The sequence below is a fragment of the Typopeltis vanoorti genome, chromosome 12 (assembly GCF_054136105.1).
Source record: "Typopeltis vanoorti isolate ZY-2024b chromosome 12, IOZ_Tvanoo_1.0, whole genome shotgun sequence".
In the NCBI taxonomy this organism is placed as follows: Eukaryota; Metazoa; Arthropoda; class Arachnida; order Uropygi; family Thelyphonidae; genus Typopeltis; species Typopeltis vanoorti.
In genome coordinates this window covers 33151029-33170416 of record NC_143560.1, presented here as the reverse complement: position 1 = coordinate 33170416, position 19388 = coordinate 33151029, and the positions used below count along the sequence as shown (strand labels likewise).

Sequence of the window (19388 nt, the reverse complement as noted above, 5' to 3'; positions counted from 1 at the left end):
ATTTCATCTTGTCACCTCATGGTCACTCTCACTAAATTGAGGGAGATTCAATACCCCATTCACAATAACAACTTCCGATGATATATTCAAATCTAAGACATCCTCATGTTCCCTCTGCTATATATTGTGTAAGATAGTTGTCCCTCAAAAACTCAAGAAATCCATTCTCTTTGTCCCTAGATGTCATCTTGTCATTCTAATTTATATTATCATAATTAAAATCACTTATCTTATTTAGAATAATTTGCCTATACATTTCTTTGTTACTGCCCTCTGCATTGTCACATATATAGCAACATCCAATGAAATATTTCATCTTGTCCAGTTCCGCTTCACATCAACAGCACATCTTCTCCTCATCCTTCATTATCAAAAGCATTATATCTTTCCATCTCTATTTCTGTCAAGTCATAATCTTTATCCAATTGTGCCTCACTTATTACAACGATTTTTGGACAAATGTACTGAGTCAGTTACAATTTCATTCCCCTTATTTCTAATACTCCTGTCATTTGTCAACAAACATAAGTTCACTTCTAGGACAAGAGGTCCTCCTGGCACTACTTCTCAGATATGACTCCTTTATTTCTACTTTTTGCCATTCCTTGCTCTCACCCCTATCTCATAGTTTTCTCTAGATTCTCCTTGCATTCCAGGCCATCACTATCTTTTGTTGTCTGCTTACATACACATATCAACTACTGTTTGCAGCATTTGCTCTTCTTCTTTGTTTGGTAGTGATAAATTTTATTATGAATTCTTCATGAAACCTATTTGGGTAATCTGGAAGAATAAACATTGGGGGATGGGGAGAGGAGGTAAATAAAACAGAGTGCAAAATTAAATAGTATAGTTAGCTAATAATATCACTCTTTATGTACAAAAAAAAAATCTACTCCATTGTTCATCACACTCTTTGTAAATATCAATGGTCTCTTGTTCTTCCTTAATTCTCATTCTCACTTTCCATTCTATGAATATTCTTATGCTTTCCACATAATCATCATTCCAGAATCTCGATGATGCACTAGTTTTTTTTTTTTAAATCTCTGAACCCTCATCACAGTTATTATCACAATGGAAACCAGTACATCAAATCTGATGAGATTTATTTATTTATTCATGTGTGGGGAGGTCCACCTGTTCCTCGACCATCCCTTAAGACCAGTTGAGCCCTCTTAGTGAGGGATAAAATAAATAAATAAATCAGTTAACACCTTTTATTTCCTTATAGGGAGTAGGCAAGCCTTTATACCCTATCTAGCTTTTGGAGACTGAGTGGGCAGTTCAATCTCCACCGGTGGCCAATCAGAGATAGCTGGCCCATGTCTATCACTAATTATAGGCGGCTACTGATGAAGAGACCAGCAAACAAGTGCTGCCATCTCTTGGTACCTAACCCTAACAAGATATGTTACTGTCTGAAATAATGTGGGTACTATGGTCAGTTTTCTTGAGTTTATGGGATAAAAAACCTGAGTTTCCAGGAGGAAAAACCCACTTGCCTGTATCAGAGATCGACTAACTCAGGAGTCGGTCAAAGAAAGGCTTAGAAAAAGTTCCTAGAAGAAAAAGAAAAAGGTCCAGTCGGCGACTAGACTTAAACTTAAGTCTGACTTCAAGCGACCAAGCGCAGAGGATGCAAGCGCCACTTCCACCAAGCTACACAGGCCTTTAGTGAGGGTTTAAGTATGTATTTTTTTTTTTAAATTTAACTTAATACATGAAGGATTAAGTATGTATTTTATGACTGTAAATTCGCGTGTGTTCACAGGCCAGTTTGCCTGTTCTGAAAAACCCAAGTTTCTGGGTGAAAAAACCCTCCATCTCCTTATGAGACTGGCTAACTCACCTTTGGTCAAAAGAGACCAGATAAAGGTTCCTCATGTTCTGGATGGAAATTGAACCCAGGTCTTTCCAACCAAAGGGCTTTGTCTATACTGACTGAGCTATGGAGGCTCTATCTGATGAGATAATGATCTTTTACAACATGGCCACCTCCTTTTTTTTTTTCTTTGTCAGTATCTTCCTTATGATTACTGCAGTATACTGAGGGCTTCACAACTCTTACAATGGCTTCACATCTCTTTCAACTTTTGATCTGAATATAAATCTCACGGCATTTCACTTCTGAACTCTTTCTTTAAAATTTAGTGCAGCTGCACTAACTTCAAAATATATTTAATATATTTTATATATATATCCTGACATCAGCATCACTCCATATACCCCCTCCCCAGCTTATCATCAGAAAACAGCTGAATATCTTGTCAAATCACATGAAATAAATTGAATAATGGGCGTCCACAAGATCCCTGTAGTATGCCGTTTGTATCTCTTTTTCTCTTTCTTGTGATATTTCCTCCTGTATACAATTTTCTGGTATCTTCCAGCACATCTGTGACTTTATCATAAAACAAGTAATTTGCTAAAGAAGGGCTTACAAGCCCCCTATTCTCAAAGAGAATAGGGGCTTGTAAGCCCTGTATTCAGTCCTAATCAATCTCTCCAATAGTTTAACTATAGTTGCAGATATAGGTTGGTCTATCTGCTTTAATATCGATACATAACTTGACTTACTTAAAAAAATTAAACATGGAAACTTAAACTTGCACGAAATAAATTTACTAACTATAAAATTTTCACCTAATTATCATAGGCTTCCTTAGTAAACTGAAAATGGAATGCAACATAAAATTACAATTAAAGAATTGTTTCAAAAACCACCACTATAGCATTAATAGGATAATAAACTGTCAGTAAAATTTCTTTCTTTCTTTCTTTTTTTTTTTTTTTTTGAATTACAGTAACATAATAACATAATACTGTATTTTCCAGTGTATAAGATGCACTTTTTTACCTTAAAAATTCATCTTAAAAATGGGGTGCGTCTTATATAATGAAGGTAAAGATTGTTTCCTCTTTTCAAAGTCATACGCACTCCCTTTTATGTTCCAAGATCTTTGTAGGCGGTTAATGGTGCAATCAAATTGATGCGTGACCTTCATGTGACTTCTAGCGCATCATTGGCTAAGAACGGGGAGTCCCTATTCAAGTTTCATAATATCTTATCCGAGTAATCAGTTACCGATGCTTATCAGTATCGAGTTGACGTGTCGAGATATTTTGTGTTCAGTTTGATATTTCCCCGTAGATTTTAGTGATGGAAAAAAACAGGCGACATTCATATACTTCAAGTTACAAATTGCAGGTTTAAAAATATGCGGAAGAACACGGGAATAGGGAAGCTGAAAGATATTTTGGACCTCCACCTACAGAAAAAATGATTAGAACTTGGCGTGGTCAGAAGGAGATTTTGTACAATTTACGTAAAGAAAAGCGCGCGGAACGTGAAAAAATTGCGAAGTGGCCAGAACTAGAGACTGAAGTTTTGAAATGGGTGCAAGAAAATCGGCAAAATGGCATTGCCATTTCAGCAAAAATGATTTATACACATGCAGTCAAAGAAGCCTGTGGGCGTAACATTGAAGATTTTTTAAAGGTGGTGCGTCATGGTGTTATTGTTTCATGAAACGCAGTGGACTTTGTATGCATACAAAAACAAAAATCAGTCAAAAAATGCCAAAAGAATATGAAGACAAAATTATTTCTATATTATAAGAAATTAATGATGATAGAGAAGAGTCAGATGACAGTGACATGGGTTTTGCAGGTTTCTGAAAGGTCAGTTTACTATAAAAAATTATTATTTTATCCATTTTCTTTTTAAATCATACTTTAAAGCTTAGGTTTTTTCCAGAAAATTGTATTAAATTTTTTGGGTGTGTCTTATACACCGGAAAATACGGTAATATTCAGGAATTTGTATAAAAATCAGGGCTGGCTAGAGATTTTGTGCAGCCTCGGGTAAAAGTTATTAGTGGGGTCCCAAAATATTTACAAAAAATAATATTTTTATTGAAAAATCATATAATTTTATTAAACATTTACAAACATTAAATACATATAGTTATATACTAAAATATTTCCCATATCAATATATCTCTGAAACATCAAAAATCCTATTATCAAATTTTCTTAGAAATTTGAAAGTGTGGAGCCCTCTGAGCATGGAACCTCAGTCTGAGGCTCAAAAAAATGATGCCTGAGCCAGCCCTGATAAAGGCCTCAGATCCGGTTAAGTTAGGTCAGTGTAGATCTGATGGCCCTCCATCTGATCCAACTTCTAGCCAAGTTAATAAAATCAATAAATTCATTGATAATATTTCCAGTCAGGATGAAGAATTCAAGAAAAAAACTAAAATTTTTCATGCTCATCTGCCTAGATTATATGGCCTTCCCAAGATTCATAAACCAGGTATTCCATTCAGACCATTAGTAGATTGTATTGGCTATCCCACATATAAAATTTCTAAATACTTATCTATGTGATTATCTTCATTTACTGGAAAACCTACTTGCATGAAGAACCACCTAGATTTTAAAACAAGTTTGTAATCTACATTTAGAATCTTCAGATATTTTATTCAGTCTCGGTATAATATCTCTTTTCACAAACACTCTTTTGGCAGGTACTATTAATTTACTTAAAGAAGATTTTCCTCTTGATATCATCAAACTATTTGACTTTGTAATCCACTCTGGTTATTTCAGTGTACAAGACAAATTATACCAAGTTGAAGGAACAGCCATGGGTAGTTCTATTTTACCTGCTCTTGCAAATTAAATTACTACATGGATCATTTTGAAGATCATCTCCTTAAAAACATTTCTTCTTAAACTTATAGTATGATACAGATATGTAAATAATATGTTTGCAATATGGATAGGATCATCATCAGATTTAAAACTATTCGCTTCAAAAATAAACATAATTCATCCAAGAAGAAGAAGGAAAAAACAATCAACTAGCGTTTTTTTTTTCGATTTTTTAATTTTTTGTCAACCAAATGGTAGTTTACAGTTTTCTGTTGTTATCAAAGAAACTTATAATGATCATTATATTCATGCTAATTTTCATCATCATCTCAAAAGATTGGAACTATTAAAACCCTGTTACATCATACTCATATTTGTTCCACTGAAGACCTTTTACAGCTGGAATTGAATTATCTGCTTTTATGAAAAATGGCCTTAATGAATCTCTTATTAAGAAAGCCTTTAACAGCTTTGGATAATTAGTCTCTAGTAGCTCACTCAGTATAGACGAAGTCCTTTGGTTGGAAAGACTTGGGTTCAATTCCCATCCATGATGCGAGGTACCTTTATCTGGTCTCTTTTGACTAAAGGTGAGTTAGCCGTCTCATACGGAAGTAGGAGTTTTTTTTTCACCTGGAAACTCGGGTTTTTTGTTCCCCAGAACATGCAAATCGGCACCATGAACACATGCATCTACAGGCATAGGACACACTGGGAGGCATAGGGCTAACCATCTTATCCTCGAGTATGGTTGCAGTTGCACGAATACATATCTTGAAACGGTAAAAGGTAGAACAGGGGAGGATTAAGAAAGAAAGAATATTAAAGGGATGTCTGAATGTATAGCTAAATCCATTAAAGTTCTAAAATCTCTTAATATTGTAGTATCTTTCATCCTTTCTACCTTAAGGAAGATTTCTACCTTACTTTCTTCACCTAAAGACAAGCTTTCACTACTCAGACTTCCAGATTTTTACAGATTCCATGATGGTTTGTCTTACTTTGGAAAATCTGGCAGATATGCTGTCATCCATTGTGAAGAACATAAATCTTACACCTAGTACTGAACTGGAACAGTCTGGACTAGCAGAACATACTGTCTTGACTAAACATAGCTTTTTTTGAAAGGAAACTATGCTTTTATATAGAAGTAGATTCCTTACAGGGCACTTATATAAAGAAAGTTTTGAGACCTTTCTACACCGACTTAAACAGATCTGATGACCTTCATTTATACCCTTTATGCTAGTGGTGTTCAACCTTTTTTACTACATGAGCTACTTTTCTATAAAAAAGTTATTTGGCAATCTACTCTCTTATATAGATCACTTTCCCCCCCCCACACACACAACCTGATATCTGATTACGCACAAATAAACAACTAAAAAAAAATACACTACTAAAAACTTTATTTGTGTATTTAAAAATTTATTTATCACTTTTAATTATTTTAATACAACAAAAAAAAAAAAAAAATATATATATATATATATTGGAATAAAATATTTATTTCTCTATTTTGGAAAACCAAAGTTAGCAAAAACAACAGATTGATTACAAACTCACAAGTTACAAGAAATGCTGGTTGATTAAAAAAAAAAATGTTAATGTGAAATTTGGCATTGTTTGGACCTCATAATATTTTCATAGTCAAGTTGATATGAAGAAGTGGCCAATCGCACACAATCATCCAAATGATCATTTGTAATTTGGTTTCTTAATTGATGTTTTATGATGGTCATATTTGAAAAAGCAGATTCTGACAAGTATGTCGATCCAAAACACGACAGAATTTTTCGCGCAATATCAGTTAATATTGGGATTTTTCGTGTGCATATTTTCAAATGACTTCATTGTTTATTGATATTACATGTAAACTATTCTGAATGTTTATTATCTCAAGTTCTATTTCAGCTTGGTTTATATCAAACAGCCCATTAATTTTATTTGAAATTTCTGATGTTCAAGTTTTCTTGAAATGGATTATTGATAAAAGATGCAATCATTTCAGTTTTATTAAAATCTTTAAATCTTGAATTTATTTCTTCCTCAACTAATTCTATTTCATGAAGAAATTCTTTTAAATCATAGCGAAGCATTTCTTGATTTTGTTCAAAAAATTTTAATAAATATGGGAGATGTCTAAATTCGCGGTCATTTATATTTTTCTTTAATAAAAGTAAGTATTGTTGGAAAGTTTTTATTGAACTTAACATGTCAATTAAATTTTTATATCTACCTTGTAACTCTAAAATTAATTTCGTACATAAATCTACTAAAAATGATAAGTGTAACAACCATCATTTATCACTCAATTGTGGATAAATATCTCCTTTTTCATCAAGAAAATTTTTTATATTGTTAATTAATACAAGAAATCTTTCTAAACACATTGACTTCTGCTGAGCCAGCGAACATTATTGTACAACAGAAGTTCCCTATTATCATCTGCCTATAATTTAAATAACTGCTGTTGTAGGGCTTTTTCTCGAACAGAATTTACAATTTTAAATGTAATATCCAAAACATCTTTTGTGTTTAATCTTTTACTACACAGTACTTGTTGGTGAATAATACAGTGGTATATTAAAAAATCTGGATATTTGTCATCGTTTTTATATAATGAAATGAAGCCTGATTTATTACCTATCATTGCAGGAGCACCATCAGTAGTAATAGACACAAGTTTAAAAAGCGGAAGTTTGTTTCACAAATTCATCAAATGCCGAAAATATGTCTTCTCCCCTAGTCCTTCCCAATAATGGTATAATTTTCAAAAGTTCTTCTTTACTTGAATAATCTTGAAATACCATGCAAATAAATGCCATTAACTGAGCAATATCAGTGAAGTCGTTTGATTCACCAAATTGTAATGAAAATGCAACACACTGGTGAATGTCTGATATTAACCTGGCCTGGAAACTTTTCTCTGGCAATTGGAACTCTTCCTGTCGGCAATTTGAAACCTTGTCTGTGGCCTAGAAGTAGTCTCTCTCTAGCGACGTCTCGAACCAAGAAGCTCCTTTCTGGAAGTGGGAAACTCCTCTCTCAAGCAATGTGGATCCAGTCTCTCTGATGGCGACTCTGGACCAGGCGGCCTCCTCTCTGACAGCAATTCTGGAACCAGGACACCTTCTGCTTGCTTCAGTCACTTTTTATTAGGCCTCCACTGAGACCTTTCATAAAGTTTGGCAACCCCTAAAGAATCGGTATGAGTCTTTCATCTTAAGTTTCAAGTTCGGCACGTCTTTTGTTCTCCTCCGCTTTCTTCTGACTGCAAGTTGCCAGCCATTGGAAAGTTGTTTGAACTCTTTCTGACTGACTTCAGAGATGTTTACACTTAGAGCCTGCAAGCCTTTCTCATACATACAAGTTTCAATAACAATCTTTCTAATGCCGCCATGTACAGCTTCGGCGACAAAAACATTGCCTTTGTTTTTAACACTCTAAGATATTCTTATTAAAGCAGTATATACCGTTAGCTTCAAAAGAGTTATTTACAAAAACATCTAATACAAACAATACCGAGACAAGCAAAGTTTATTTTTTTACAATATGCACATGGGACTTAACCTAAGTAAAAAATCGATGTAATGTGCTTTGGAATATTTAATATTTAAGCTACAATCGAGTTTTTACACTTTGCTTATAATCGTATTCACTCGGCTCGCTGTTTGACTTCCACTGATCCAAATTAATTCATTTACCCGGACTTATAAGAAAATTACTGATTTGACAATTTTAACGAAAAATAAATAAACAATAGCAATACACTTAAAGCGAATTAAAAATAATACAGAATAATGATAAATAAAATATTATGTTTTCAGTTTTAATTAAATTTGTAAGGAGGAATACACAAGAGTTCGACCAAAAATCACTTCGCGATCGACGGGTTGAACACCCCTGCTTTATGGGAAATATTATTACATCATTTTTATACAAATTCCTGATTATTATATTATTGCAATTTTTTTTCTTTTTTTTTTTTAATAATTGGGCAATTTACTCACCATTTATTGTCTTATTAATGCTATAGTGGTGCATTTTGAAGATGATTCTTTGATTGTGATTCCATTTTCAAGGTACTGAGGATGCATATGATACAAAGGCAAAAATTTTATAGCTACTAAATTTACATCACATAAGTTCAGGAGGTAGTGAAGAGGATTCAGAGACAAGTGACCAAGTTCTGTATGAGGTGCATGGGTTGCAGAGTTTAGCTGACAGTCAGAGGAGAGGGGATATAATAGAAACTTATAGGTTACTAAAAGGATTCTATAAGATTGACACAAAAGAAATTTTTCAATACATGAGAAGGAGGAAAACAAAGATTCACACCTGGAAGTTGTCTGAGTGTGGATAGTAAGAGTGTGCAGACCAGGTTCTTTACTTGGAGAGTGGTGAATGAGTAGAATGGATTGACAGAGGTGAGGTGGTTGTGAGTGCCCCAAAAGTGAATAGGTTTAAAGAGGTGATAGGTATTGTGTTAATGGATAGAGTGGGTCTCCTGCAATGAGTCTTTTGACTCCATGGAATGTCCAGGAAAGGGGACACAGTCAGCTCCTTAGCAGATTCTTATTAAAAAAAAACAAACAAACTTTTTTTAATAAGACAGATCATTGTATTAAGTGTACTAAAATATTAATGATTAAGAAACATGAAATGAATGTTTCTAATCATTCGTTCCTCTCTATATCCACAAGCACTGTATTTATTTTGTCCATTTTCCCCCCAATAAAATACTCTTTTTATTCCTACTACCATTCCCATTAAAAGAATCACAAACCTTGTCTCCCACAAAATTCTTTCCAAAAGTAAGCTCCTTTTTTCCCTTGCATTTTCAATTACTAAAATTTCAAATATAGTGTTTGGGAAGGCCCTGATACTATTATCTTCAGCAGCACAAAATAATTTACTTAGAAGTTGATCCAAAAAAGATTTCTTATTACCTCATTTGTGTAACTGAGTATATATTCTGTTGTGGAATTGTATGGTAGTTAAACATAATAAGAATAATAGTAATTAACATATATTTTTAATGAAAATGTAATACTGAAGGTAAAATTTGATGTTGATTATATATAGTCTCCACAGTTGTTTAGTTTTAAAACTGAAGGTGATTCCTCTATGTTTTGATGCAAGTCAGAAAGTGAAAGGGGAACAGTTATTGACTTGGAAAGCACATATTTTTGCAAGTGATATGTTTACTTATACTTGTACAAGGTATCTGTTGGTTTTGTAATTTGTAGCAATCACATACAAAAGGAATTTTGAAAAGGAGTCATAAGATTTCTTTTAAAATTTTAGGTATAATACTTCAGAATTAATATTTTGTGACAAAACTTCTGTTAAACTATTTGAGCATTAAAATTAATCAATTGAAGTTTAATTAAACTTTCTTCAATGTTGACAGCCTGTTCATGGAAGAGTACAATCTTATTTATTTTGTTCTTGTAAAAACTGCTTTTACTTTTATGTTGGACCTTACTATCAGCTATGATAAATGTTTTTTTTTTTTGTTACAAACCATATAAAAAATTGGCATCCCTTATCTGCTCCACCAAAGACCAACCACTTCCCCTAGACCTACCTAGGGTATACCAGGTCCCTTGCAGCTGGAAACTGTCCTACTTTGGCCAAACAGGCAGGACAGCAAATGTCAGGATTTCGGAACACAAAGACTACATCCAGTTTCACCAGTACAGCCACTCTGGGCTTGCAAACTATGCTCTGAATACCTGCCACAGAATACATTGGAAGAAAGCCACGTTAATACACCACAAATTTAAATATGAAAGATTGCTCATGGAATCAGCCTCAGCTTTAAAAAAACTTTCCAAACCTCAACAAATTTGGGAAGCTTGCATCTTGAGAATTTCAGCCCAACAGCCAAGTTGGGCTGAAGACTTTGATCCTCTGGATCCTCTCCACCTATTCCTCATTGCCAAAAATCCTGCCACCCAAATCTGCACATGCAGTAGTCAAGATGGGGTCTTATCAAGACTCGATAATGAGGAACAATAACCTGCTTGTCTCTGCTCATTAAAGTATTCTTCAGTAACCAAGTAATCTGATGAGCTGCTTTAGCCAATTTTGCTTTGTGCCCTCTAAACTTTAACTCCCTATCCACTAACATTCCCAAGTCTCAGGCTTCGTCAATTTCCTGGAGTACAGTTCCACCAATGTGGTATACAGCTGGTAATCTTTTCACCCCAAAATTCATAACCTTACACTTTGCCACATTAAACTGACATCCATTCTCCTTTGCCCAAATCATCCTGCAAAATTTTGACATCATCTGTATTAATTATTCCTTTACCCAACTTTGCATCATTAGCAAACAACTGAACAGTTTCTCTCAGATCCTTTCCTGTATTGTTAATGAAGAAATTAAACAGTAGCAGTCCAAGAACAGTACCCTGCATCATGCCACTAGTCACAAGCCTTCTTTTGGACTCTACTCCTGAATAAACTACTCTCTGATATCTCTCTGTCAACTACCCTCCTGTCCATCCCTATATCCATCCTCATGTACTGCAGTTACTAATTAGGATTCTATGTGTTATCCTGTAAAAGGCTTTTGCAAGGTCCAGCAGTATCACTGTAAACCCATTACCTTTATCCAACTGAACTGTCACTGTATTATAAAATGTGAGCAAGTTACTGAGCATGACCTACCCTTCACAAACCATATTGCCCCCCCCCCCCCATACAGTATCCCATTTCCATCTATCCATCCTGTATTTTGCTCTTGACCAACTTCTCCAATACTCTGACAACTCCTAATATGCTGATTGGTCAGTAATTTGCTATATCAGTCTCAGTATTGTAGCCTCCTTTATGCAATGGAACTATTTTCCCCTCTTTTCATCCTCTGAGCACTAACCCAGAGCTGAGACTTAGATTAAGCAATATGGTCAAGGGCACTGACAATTCCCTCTCAGCTTCACATAAAACTCGAGCTGGTATACCTTCCAATTCCACAGCGCTGTATATTCACATTAGGGTTCTGTAATATGCTATGCACCATTTCATTTATCTCAGTTCCCCATATAAGCCTTTGCCTCTCTCATTCCGGCAATATATCACCACCTGGATGATATACTCTTGCAAAGTGTTCACTTAGTAATTATTCTACTATTTCGAATGATTCAGTTAACTCACTACCATCTATAATTCATTAAAATCATTCTGCCATAAACATTCCTTCTTTTACTTGCAGCGTATCAAAAGAACTGTTTGGGATTATCTATAGCCTGTATTGCTAATTTCCTGTCATACTTTACTTTTACCTTTCACACCACACTAGTTACCCTTCTGGCATGCGTCAGCTGGTTACTTTTCTTCTAAAATTCCCTCCACCATTGTTTCTTTTTTATGCAGCTCCAGCTTAATGATAATATTCATCCACTTAACTCCCACTTGATTTACTCTCCTGACTCGAGGTATACAGTCTACCATTAATTCCCTCAAGTACTCTTTTACTACTTCCCATACACTATCAACATCCAGTGAGATGAATTCGGAAACAGTAAAGGAGTTTATGGTGCTATTTGATAAGCTCTGTACATAACTAAGTTATTAACATTTACTGCTGATGGTAATATGCAATATTATGTTATTTTTTATGAGTCTCAGCCAGCATTTTAAAATAATTATACCTTTATTCTTTCTGCTGTAAAAATGTAGGTAAATATTGAAATGTAAATTTCTGCCATTTTTTATATGCCAAATGCCAATTTGCCATTTTTTAAATACTTTCCATCACTATGTATTCTTATATATCTAATGGGTAATGAAATTAGTAAATAAATTACAATAAATTATTTATTTAATATTTAATTTATTTATAATAATAGTCATGAATACAATGGCTTATTCCTTTGAAGAAATTAGTGATATAATTAACAGAATATAGTGCTTTGCTATTAAATACAGTCATAAATTTTTGGATAATTTATTGCTTTATTCTTCATATTTCAGCACACTTTCCAAGTTGCAGGAGATGCTACTAGATCAGTATTAACAATGGTCAGTGCAGGATTAGGAGTTTGGGTAGCAGTACAAAACAGTGCAGTTATTAAACTTTTTCATTCTGCTACATATGAGGTTCTGCTAGATGTGAATGTTGCCCCACCTGTCACAAAGATGCTAAGTGGTAAGTTATTCTTCCAGAATGTATTATGTAGTATTCTGGTACAAAAAAGTGTGAAACAGAATTAAAGTATGGCAGCTGTACAAAAGAATTCAGCTATTACACTATTTTTAATTTAATTTTTCTCCTTTCAAGGTGCATATAGTCTATTCTTTGTAACTAATTCCTGGCCTTTTTCAAACAATTCTCTTCCCTAGTTGGTAGCATTTTTTAATACTAAAGTCTATTATTGATTTCATAACTATATAAAATTCCTCACTGAAGTATTTGCTAACAAATTTATATGTAGTGTCTCTACAGTATTTCTTAAGACAACATCAGTTTTAACCTCCTATCTAGGAACTTCATGTTGGGGGAATATGTCTGTGGAAAATGTAGAAAATGGAAAGAATTTTGTGATTTAAAAATTAGCTTAACAGACCTCAGCAGTATTATGTCAGAAACAGATGAATACCGACCAAGAGAGAGAGAGACGAGTAGCCGAACTGAGGGAAACAAGTGGAATTTGAATGAAAAAAATAAAAGTAGAAAATATAGTGGGCTTGAAACATGAAGTTTTCAAAGATGGTGTTAACTGGAAGAATGAATGTCAAGCAAGAGTGGGTAGCTTGCAGAGAGAGAGATGTGCTGAAAGAGGAAGTGGAATGTATCAGGAATGAGTCGAGAAGCATGAGAGACAAGATTAGATGACTGGAAATAACGAATGCAAAGCGAATCAGAGTAGGAGTGAGAGAGTTATGGAAACGATTGAAGGGGAGAGAATAGGAAAATCAATAAAAGAGAAGAAATGGGAGAAAGGTGAGACAGTGCTGGAATCAGAAATGGAGAGATGATAGGTAAGTAGGGGAACAAAGAAATAAAGTATTAGAGGAAAGAGAGTAAGGGATACAGGTGAGCAAGGAAGAAACAGAGTGGTGAGAGGTGTGTGATGTATGGAGACCCGATTATCCATGGTGTACAAGACAGAATGCCAGAGGAGTGTTTGCCTGAAGAATGATAGTGTGACCATGGTAGTTAAGCGAGGTGAAAGGGTGGATGAGATGATTGTGGGCACGAACAACTTGAGAGGCAGTGTGAATCAGGTGACAAGAGATCTGAGGTTCATGCTTGAAGTAGTACAGAAGAAGACTGAAAGAGGGAAGATTGTGTTGCCCAGATATAAAAGTGCAGAGCTATGGAGAAGAGCATCAATAATTAATAGTATAATAGCCAGAATGAGTCAAAGGTATATATTACAAGGATGCTTAGAAGGCATTTGAGGACAGAAAGGAACTGTATGCAAGAGACAGCTTGCATTTGAATGAGGAAGGATGTAAGCATCCGGAGAGAATGTTGTTCTCTGAACAAGTCAGTGTGTCAGAGCAGGGAAACTAGAACGATCAGGATGGATGGTAGTAGCAGGAGTGGCCTCTTGTGGAGTCTGGAGGGGATGATAGATATAGAAACAGTGACAATGCTTTTATTCTTTATATTAAAGCCAGGAGTATCCAGAGATGAATTGGTGGCACTGATAGCATCAGTGTGTCCAAAGATTATTGGGATCTTTGGCAGGATGGGTAGGGCAAACATGGTGGTAGAATATTGCTTATGGTAAGTGATGACTTGTGTTCTCTCAGAGTGGAGGATTTGGAGGATAATGGCACTAATGGTTTTGAAAGCATATAGTATGAGGTAGAGGTGGGCAGGACAGGTTATTTAGTCCTCATCTGTGAAATGTTTTTATAGTATAGTCAGATAAATAGCCTTGCTCTTGGGAAAGACTCAAGTTCAAATACCATCGAGGATACAAAAATCATTTATAAGGGCTTTTCAAATGAAGGCAAATTAGACAGGTTGATACAAAGCTGGTCATTTCTTTCTTGAAACTCGTGTTTTTACACTTGCAAAACAAGCTTAAGAACACCAGCATAATGATAGCATCCCAGAATATTCTTTAGTTGTTGTTTTTTTATCACACTAACCCCATGGAGACGACAAACTTATCATGAGAATCTCATTCAACCAACAACGTATTTACACTGAACCTTGATCTTCAACATTCCATGCATTCACAATGCATTCTAGTAATGTGTTCCATTCATCCACAATTCTCAATGTAAAAAATCTACTCTGACGCTCTTACACAACTTCCAGGGATTGGCCTCTTGTTCTTTCCCTTTCACCTTCTACTCTTTTTTATAATCCCCTCACTAACTTAAATATCTCTATCATATCACCTTTTTTCTTCCTATACACTAAATGCTGTAATTTGCATTCCTCTAACCTCTCTCCATAACTAACATCCAGAGTCCTGACATTGTCTTAGTTACTTGTCTCCAGTGTTTCCACATCACAATGAAACTAGATGACTCAATCTGAGCACAATAATCCAAGTGTGTTCTGACCAGTGCTTTACACAGTGGCACAACCACTCCTTATTCCTACATGTCAGCATACTCTTGATCATAGCAGCAATACGTGCATTCTTTGCAACATTGGCTATGTGGCTGCTAAGCTTCAGTCCACTGTCAAGCATCATCCCCAGATTTTGAATGTTATCACTTTCTGAAGCAAACTTCCATCAATAAGTACACACACCTTATATTTCTGCACTCCAAAATGCAACATGTTTCACTTATTAAAACCCCATTCATTTGTTCAAGCTAAAAGTTTGTTCAAATCTTCCTGAAAGAAATTAACATCAGCAGTGTTCTTTATAATTCTTCCCAACTTCACATCATCAGCAAACAACTGAAGATCTTTAGTCAGTCTACATGAAATATCATTAACAAATAAATTAAACAGCAGATGCCATAGAATATAATCTTGGGACACACTGCTGGTTACCTTCCTTTTTTTGAGATGCTGCTCCATCATACATGACTGTTGTACTGTTCACAGTCAATCTCCAATTCATCTAATCAATCTATTGTCCATTCCTATCCACAGCAATTTAGACACCGACCTATCATGAGGTAATCTATCAAATGCTTTTGCAAGTCCAAGAATATCATTGTATATAAATCTCCTTTATCCAAAACATTCATCACCTTATCATAAAATGCAAGTAGATTGCTAAAACAAGACCTTTATATACTGATGCTGACCATCATAAAGAATCCTATGTCCATCAACTCAATCCTGTATTGTATTCCCAACCAACCTCTCCAATACCTTGAATAGAATTGCAGATATACCTGGTCTATGATTGGAAACTTATGTCATAGAACCATATTTGTGCAGTGGTACTATTTTGCCTTCCTTCCATTCCTTAGGAGTCTTTCCCTAATGCAAGACTCTCGTTAAATAACCAGGTCAAGGGCATAGTTAACTCTTTTGGACATTCCTTAAAAATGTTGTGATATGTTATCCATTCCCACAGCCTTATTAACATCTAACCCAATCAACATTTGATACACATCTGATTCTTTCACCTCTAATTTTCTTATTTGCCTCCTTTCTACATCTTGCACAGCATCTCATACCAGTATGATATACACTGATAAAATACTCATTAAATAACTCCACTACATCCTTTGCAATGGTCACCCCCACCATAATTATCCTTCTTGCTGCAGAAGAATTCCTTTACTATGAATTATCCTTGGCATGACTGGCCATTCTCCTTTCTTTACCTTGCTTGTTACCTTTCTAGGCTACACTTTATACTCCTCATGCATACGTTCATTACCAACTTTCTTGTACCTTCGTCATAGCTTTTTTTTTTTTTCCAACACAGCTTGCTTGAATGGTTGAATAGTGAAATCTCCTTTTCTGTTTGTGCTTAATTCTTGGTTGCAGTTATGCATTACTTTGATTAGATACTACATTATCGATTTCCATGCACTGTGAACATCTTTTTTGTATAGCTTACCAACATATTGATGGCAGTGACCTTTTCCTATTTCACCACCTTATGATCACTCTTACTGACTGGTCGCAGTATTGATGCCTCATTAACAACCACATCTTGTGAGGATATCACTAAATTAAACACTCTAAAATCTTATATTGCTTCCATCATATGCTGCTAAAGTAGTTATCAGAAATTCAAACAGTTCACTCTTCTTGTTTCCATACACTATCTTCTCCTTCCGATCTGCATTCCTATAATTAAAATCTCCCATCACAATCAAATTTTTACATGTCGAACGAAACAATTTGCCTAAACATTTCACAATGAGTACTCTACATTCCTTAGCCTATAAAAACATCCTATTAGATATACCAGTCTGTTATCAACTTCACACCAAACAGATGCAAAATCTTTTTATGTACTACCAATTTCAACTTGCACTTGAAGTATGCACAATTCCTTTGCCATCATTAACATACTTCCTTTCTCTTTTCACCTTCCTATCCTTCCATTTGTATTTCTGAAAGTGCATCATCCTCAGACAACCATGTTTCTCTTACACCAATCATATTTGGGCATACTGACTCAATGCAACAAACTCGGCTCCCTTTTTTGTAATACTCCTTACATTAGTATACAAACATAATCCTACTCTCTCTCTCTCTCTCTCTCTCTCTGAGGCCTCCCACCATCACTCCCTACTCTAATTACTATGCTACGCCTTTCTCTTTAGTCTGACCATGCCTGTTTCCCTGATTCTATCACTGATTTCCATTCATATCCCTCTCATCCTCACCTTTATGCATTCCATCATTTATCCTACCATAATCACATCTTATTCTTCCACAGTCTCCTTCACAATCTCTCTTTCTGATCCTTAACTACTAATTTCATCTTGATTCTGTGCTCTCTCAGCAAACAATTTCCTAAATGTCCTACACCATCCCAACTTCCCTTCAAATTTGCTCCATCAATTCACAAACTGAATACCCTTTACCTCACACAACTCAGCTCTCTTGCCAATCATTTTCTCTACTCTTCTTCTCAACTCACTATTTTCATATCTGGGCAACACACTAAACACTTTTCCAACAACACTATTTTACTTTAACTCTGACAATAACTTCCTCAAATCCCTATCCACGTTACTTTTTCACCATCAAATCAATAGTGCTGACAACCACCACTGCCACTAATTCTTATACATGTTTCTTCATTCCATGCAAAGCATTAGTTAATTGTTTCAATATTCCACCTGGAAACAAGTTTTTCTTGTTATTCACAACACCTCTAATGACTGATTCCTTATATAATGCTATACAGTTATCCTCTGACACTTGCTTAATATCTGGCTTCATAATTCTCCCTTCTCATGCACATCGGCTAATCTCTTTAGATGTTCATTCTCATTCCTCCCGATGCTTCAATTCACTCTTCATTTTCATAAACCTTGGCTCTTTCATAAGCCTTAGCTTTTTCACTAATTTCCTTTATTATCATTACTAGCACTTTCATTCATTTTCTAACTACTCTGCTACTTTTTGGTGACACTAGTCACTTTTTGAAATGCTCTAGACTGTCATACCAGTAAACTGTTATATCAGATTGTTATATCAAATTTTCATAGCATATCCACTGAGAAAAATCTACAACAAAACTCAGTCTTTAGGCCAAAGCTTCCCCCTGCCACTGATATGTGCTTCCTTATGAATGCAAATTTTCAGAATGTTTAATGCTAACAGCAAGAACCTAAACCAACAAAATTAGGATAACAAACACCACTGAAGAATGCCTGTCTTTAAAAAAATATATATAAAAAAAGCATATAAGGAAAAATACCACACTTAACAATTTAAAACACTGTTTTCTTAGCATAGTTCCTTTTAGTTCTGGTATAAGTACAGTCAAAAAATTCTTCTGGAGTGCTTTTGGTTGTGTCTAGATAATTTCTAGATTGTTTAGAAGTGATACTTAAAGAAGCTAATGTTAACATCATGACAATATACATATGTATACACACACATATATACATATATTAATATAACGTTTTGCTTTGCAGCCTGTGATGATATTATCCGACAACACAAATCTGCCTGCTTAAGGGTAACATCACTTCTAGCATGTAAAGATCTTTTATGGGTTGGAACAAGTGCAGGTGTTGTTCTAACTCTTCCCATGCCTATTGTTACAGCTAGTACTGCACAAATTGACACGGTTCCTAATGTAACTGGTAAGTGATGGCTTATTATTACATCCTATCATATTTGCTTAAGCATTACTGCTTGTCATTCTAATTGCTACTGTGGTATAGAAAAGAAAAATAAACCTTGAATAGCCAGCTAACAATTATTTTTTGTCATAGTATTTATCATTGATAATTTTATACAGTCTTCATTTAAACAATAGGCTAAGCCCTCTCTTTTCACATTCATTGAGCTCACTATTGCATAGAATTCTTTGCATGACTTCTGAATCTTCAAAAGAATAATAATATTAAAATAAATAGATAAAATCTGGTTTAGATATGTTGGCAACATCTTTGCCATTTGACTTTATGGCTGTCCAACTGAAAAACTTCAGTCACCTAAATGACATATACATTTTACTCTGGAGATTAAAAAAAAAAAACCTCATATTTCTCATAACTTGAAATAATGATTACCTTACAGTTCTTGTGCCAAGGCAATTTACTTTACTGAGGTCCAATCATTAGAAGCCACTTTAATAAAAAGATAA

The 19388-nt window shown here is 34.8% G+C and overlaps 1 protein-coding gene across 1 annotated transcript in view; it reads left to right on the top strand.

The window, feature by feature from the left end:
- Positions 1-19388, top strand: part of LOC150100673 (rho guanine nucleotide exchange factor 17-like) — a 425511-nt gene that overhangs the window by 395589 nt on the left and 10534 nt on the right. Inside the window, exons 21-22 of the mRNA XM_090401857.1 lie at positions 12646-12820; positions 18712-18882. Coding sequence (XP_090257983.1) covers positions 12646-12820; positions 18712-18882 — 346 coding nt within the window. The remainder of the gene's footprint in view (positions 1-12645; positions 12821-18711; positions 18883-19388) is intronic.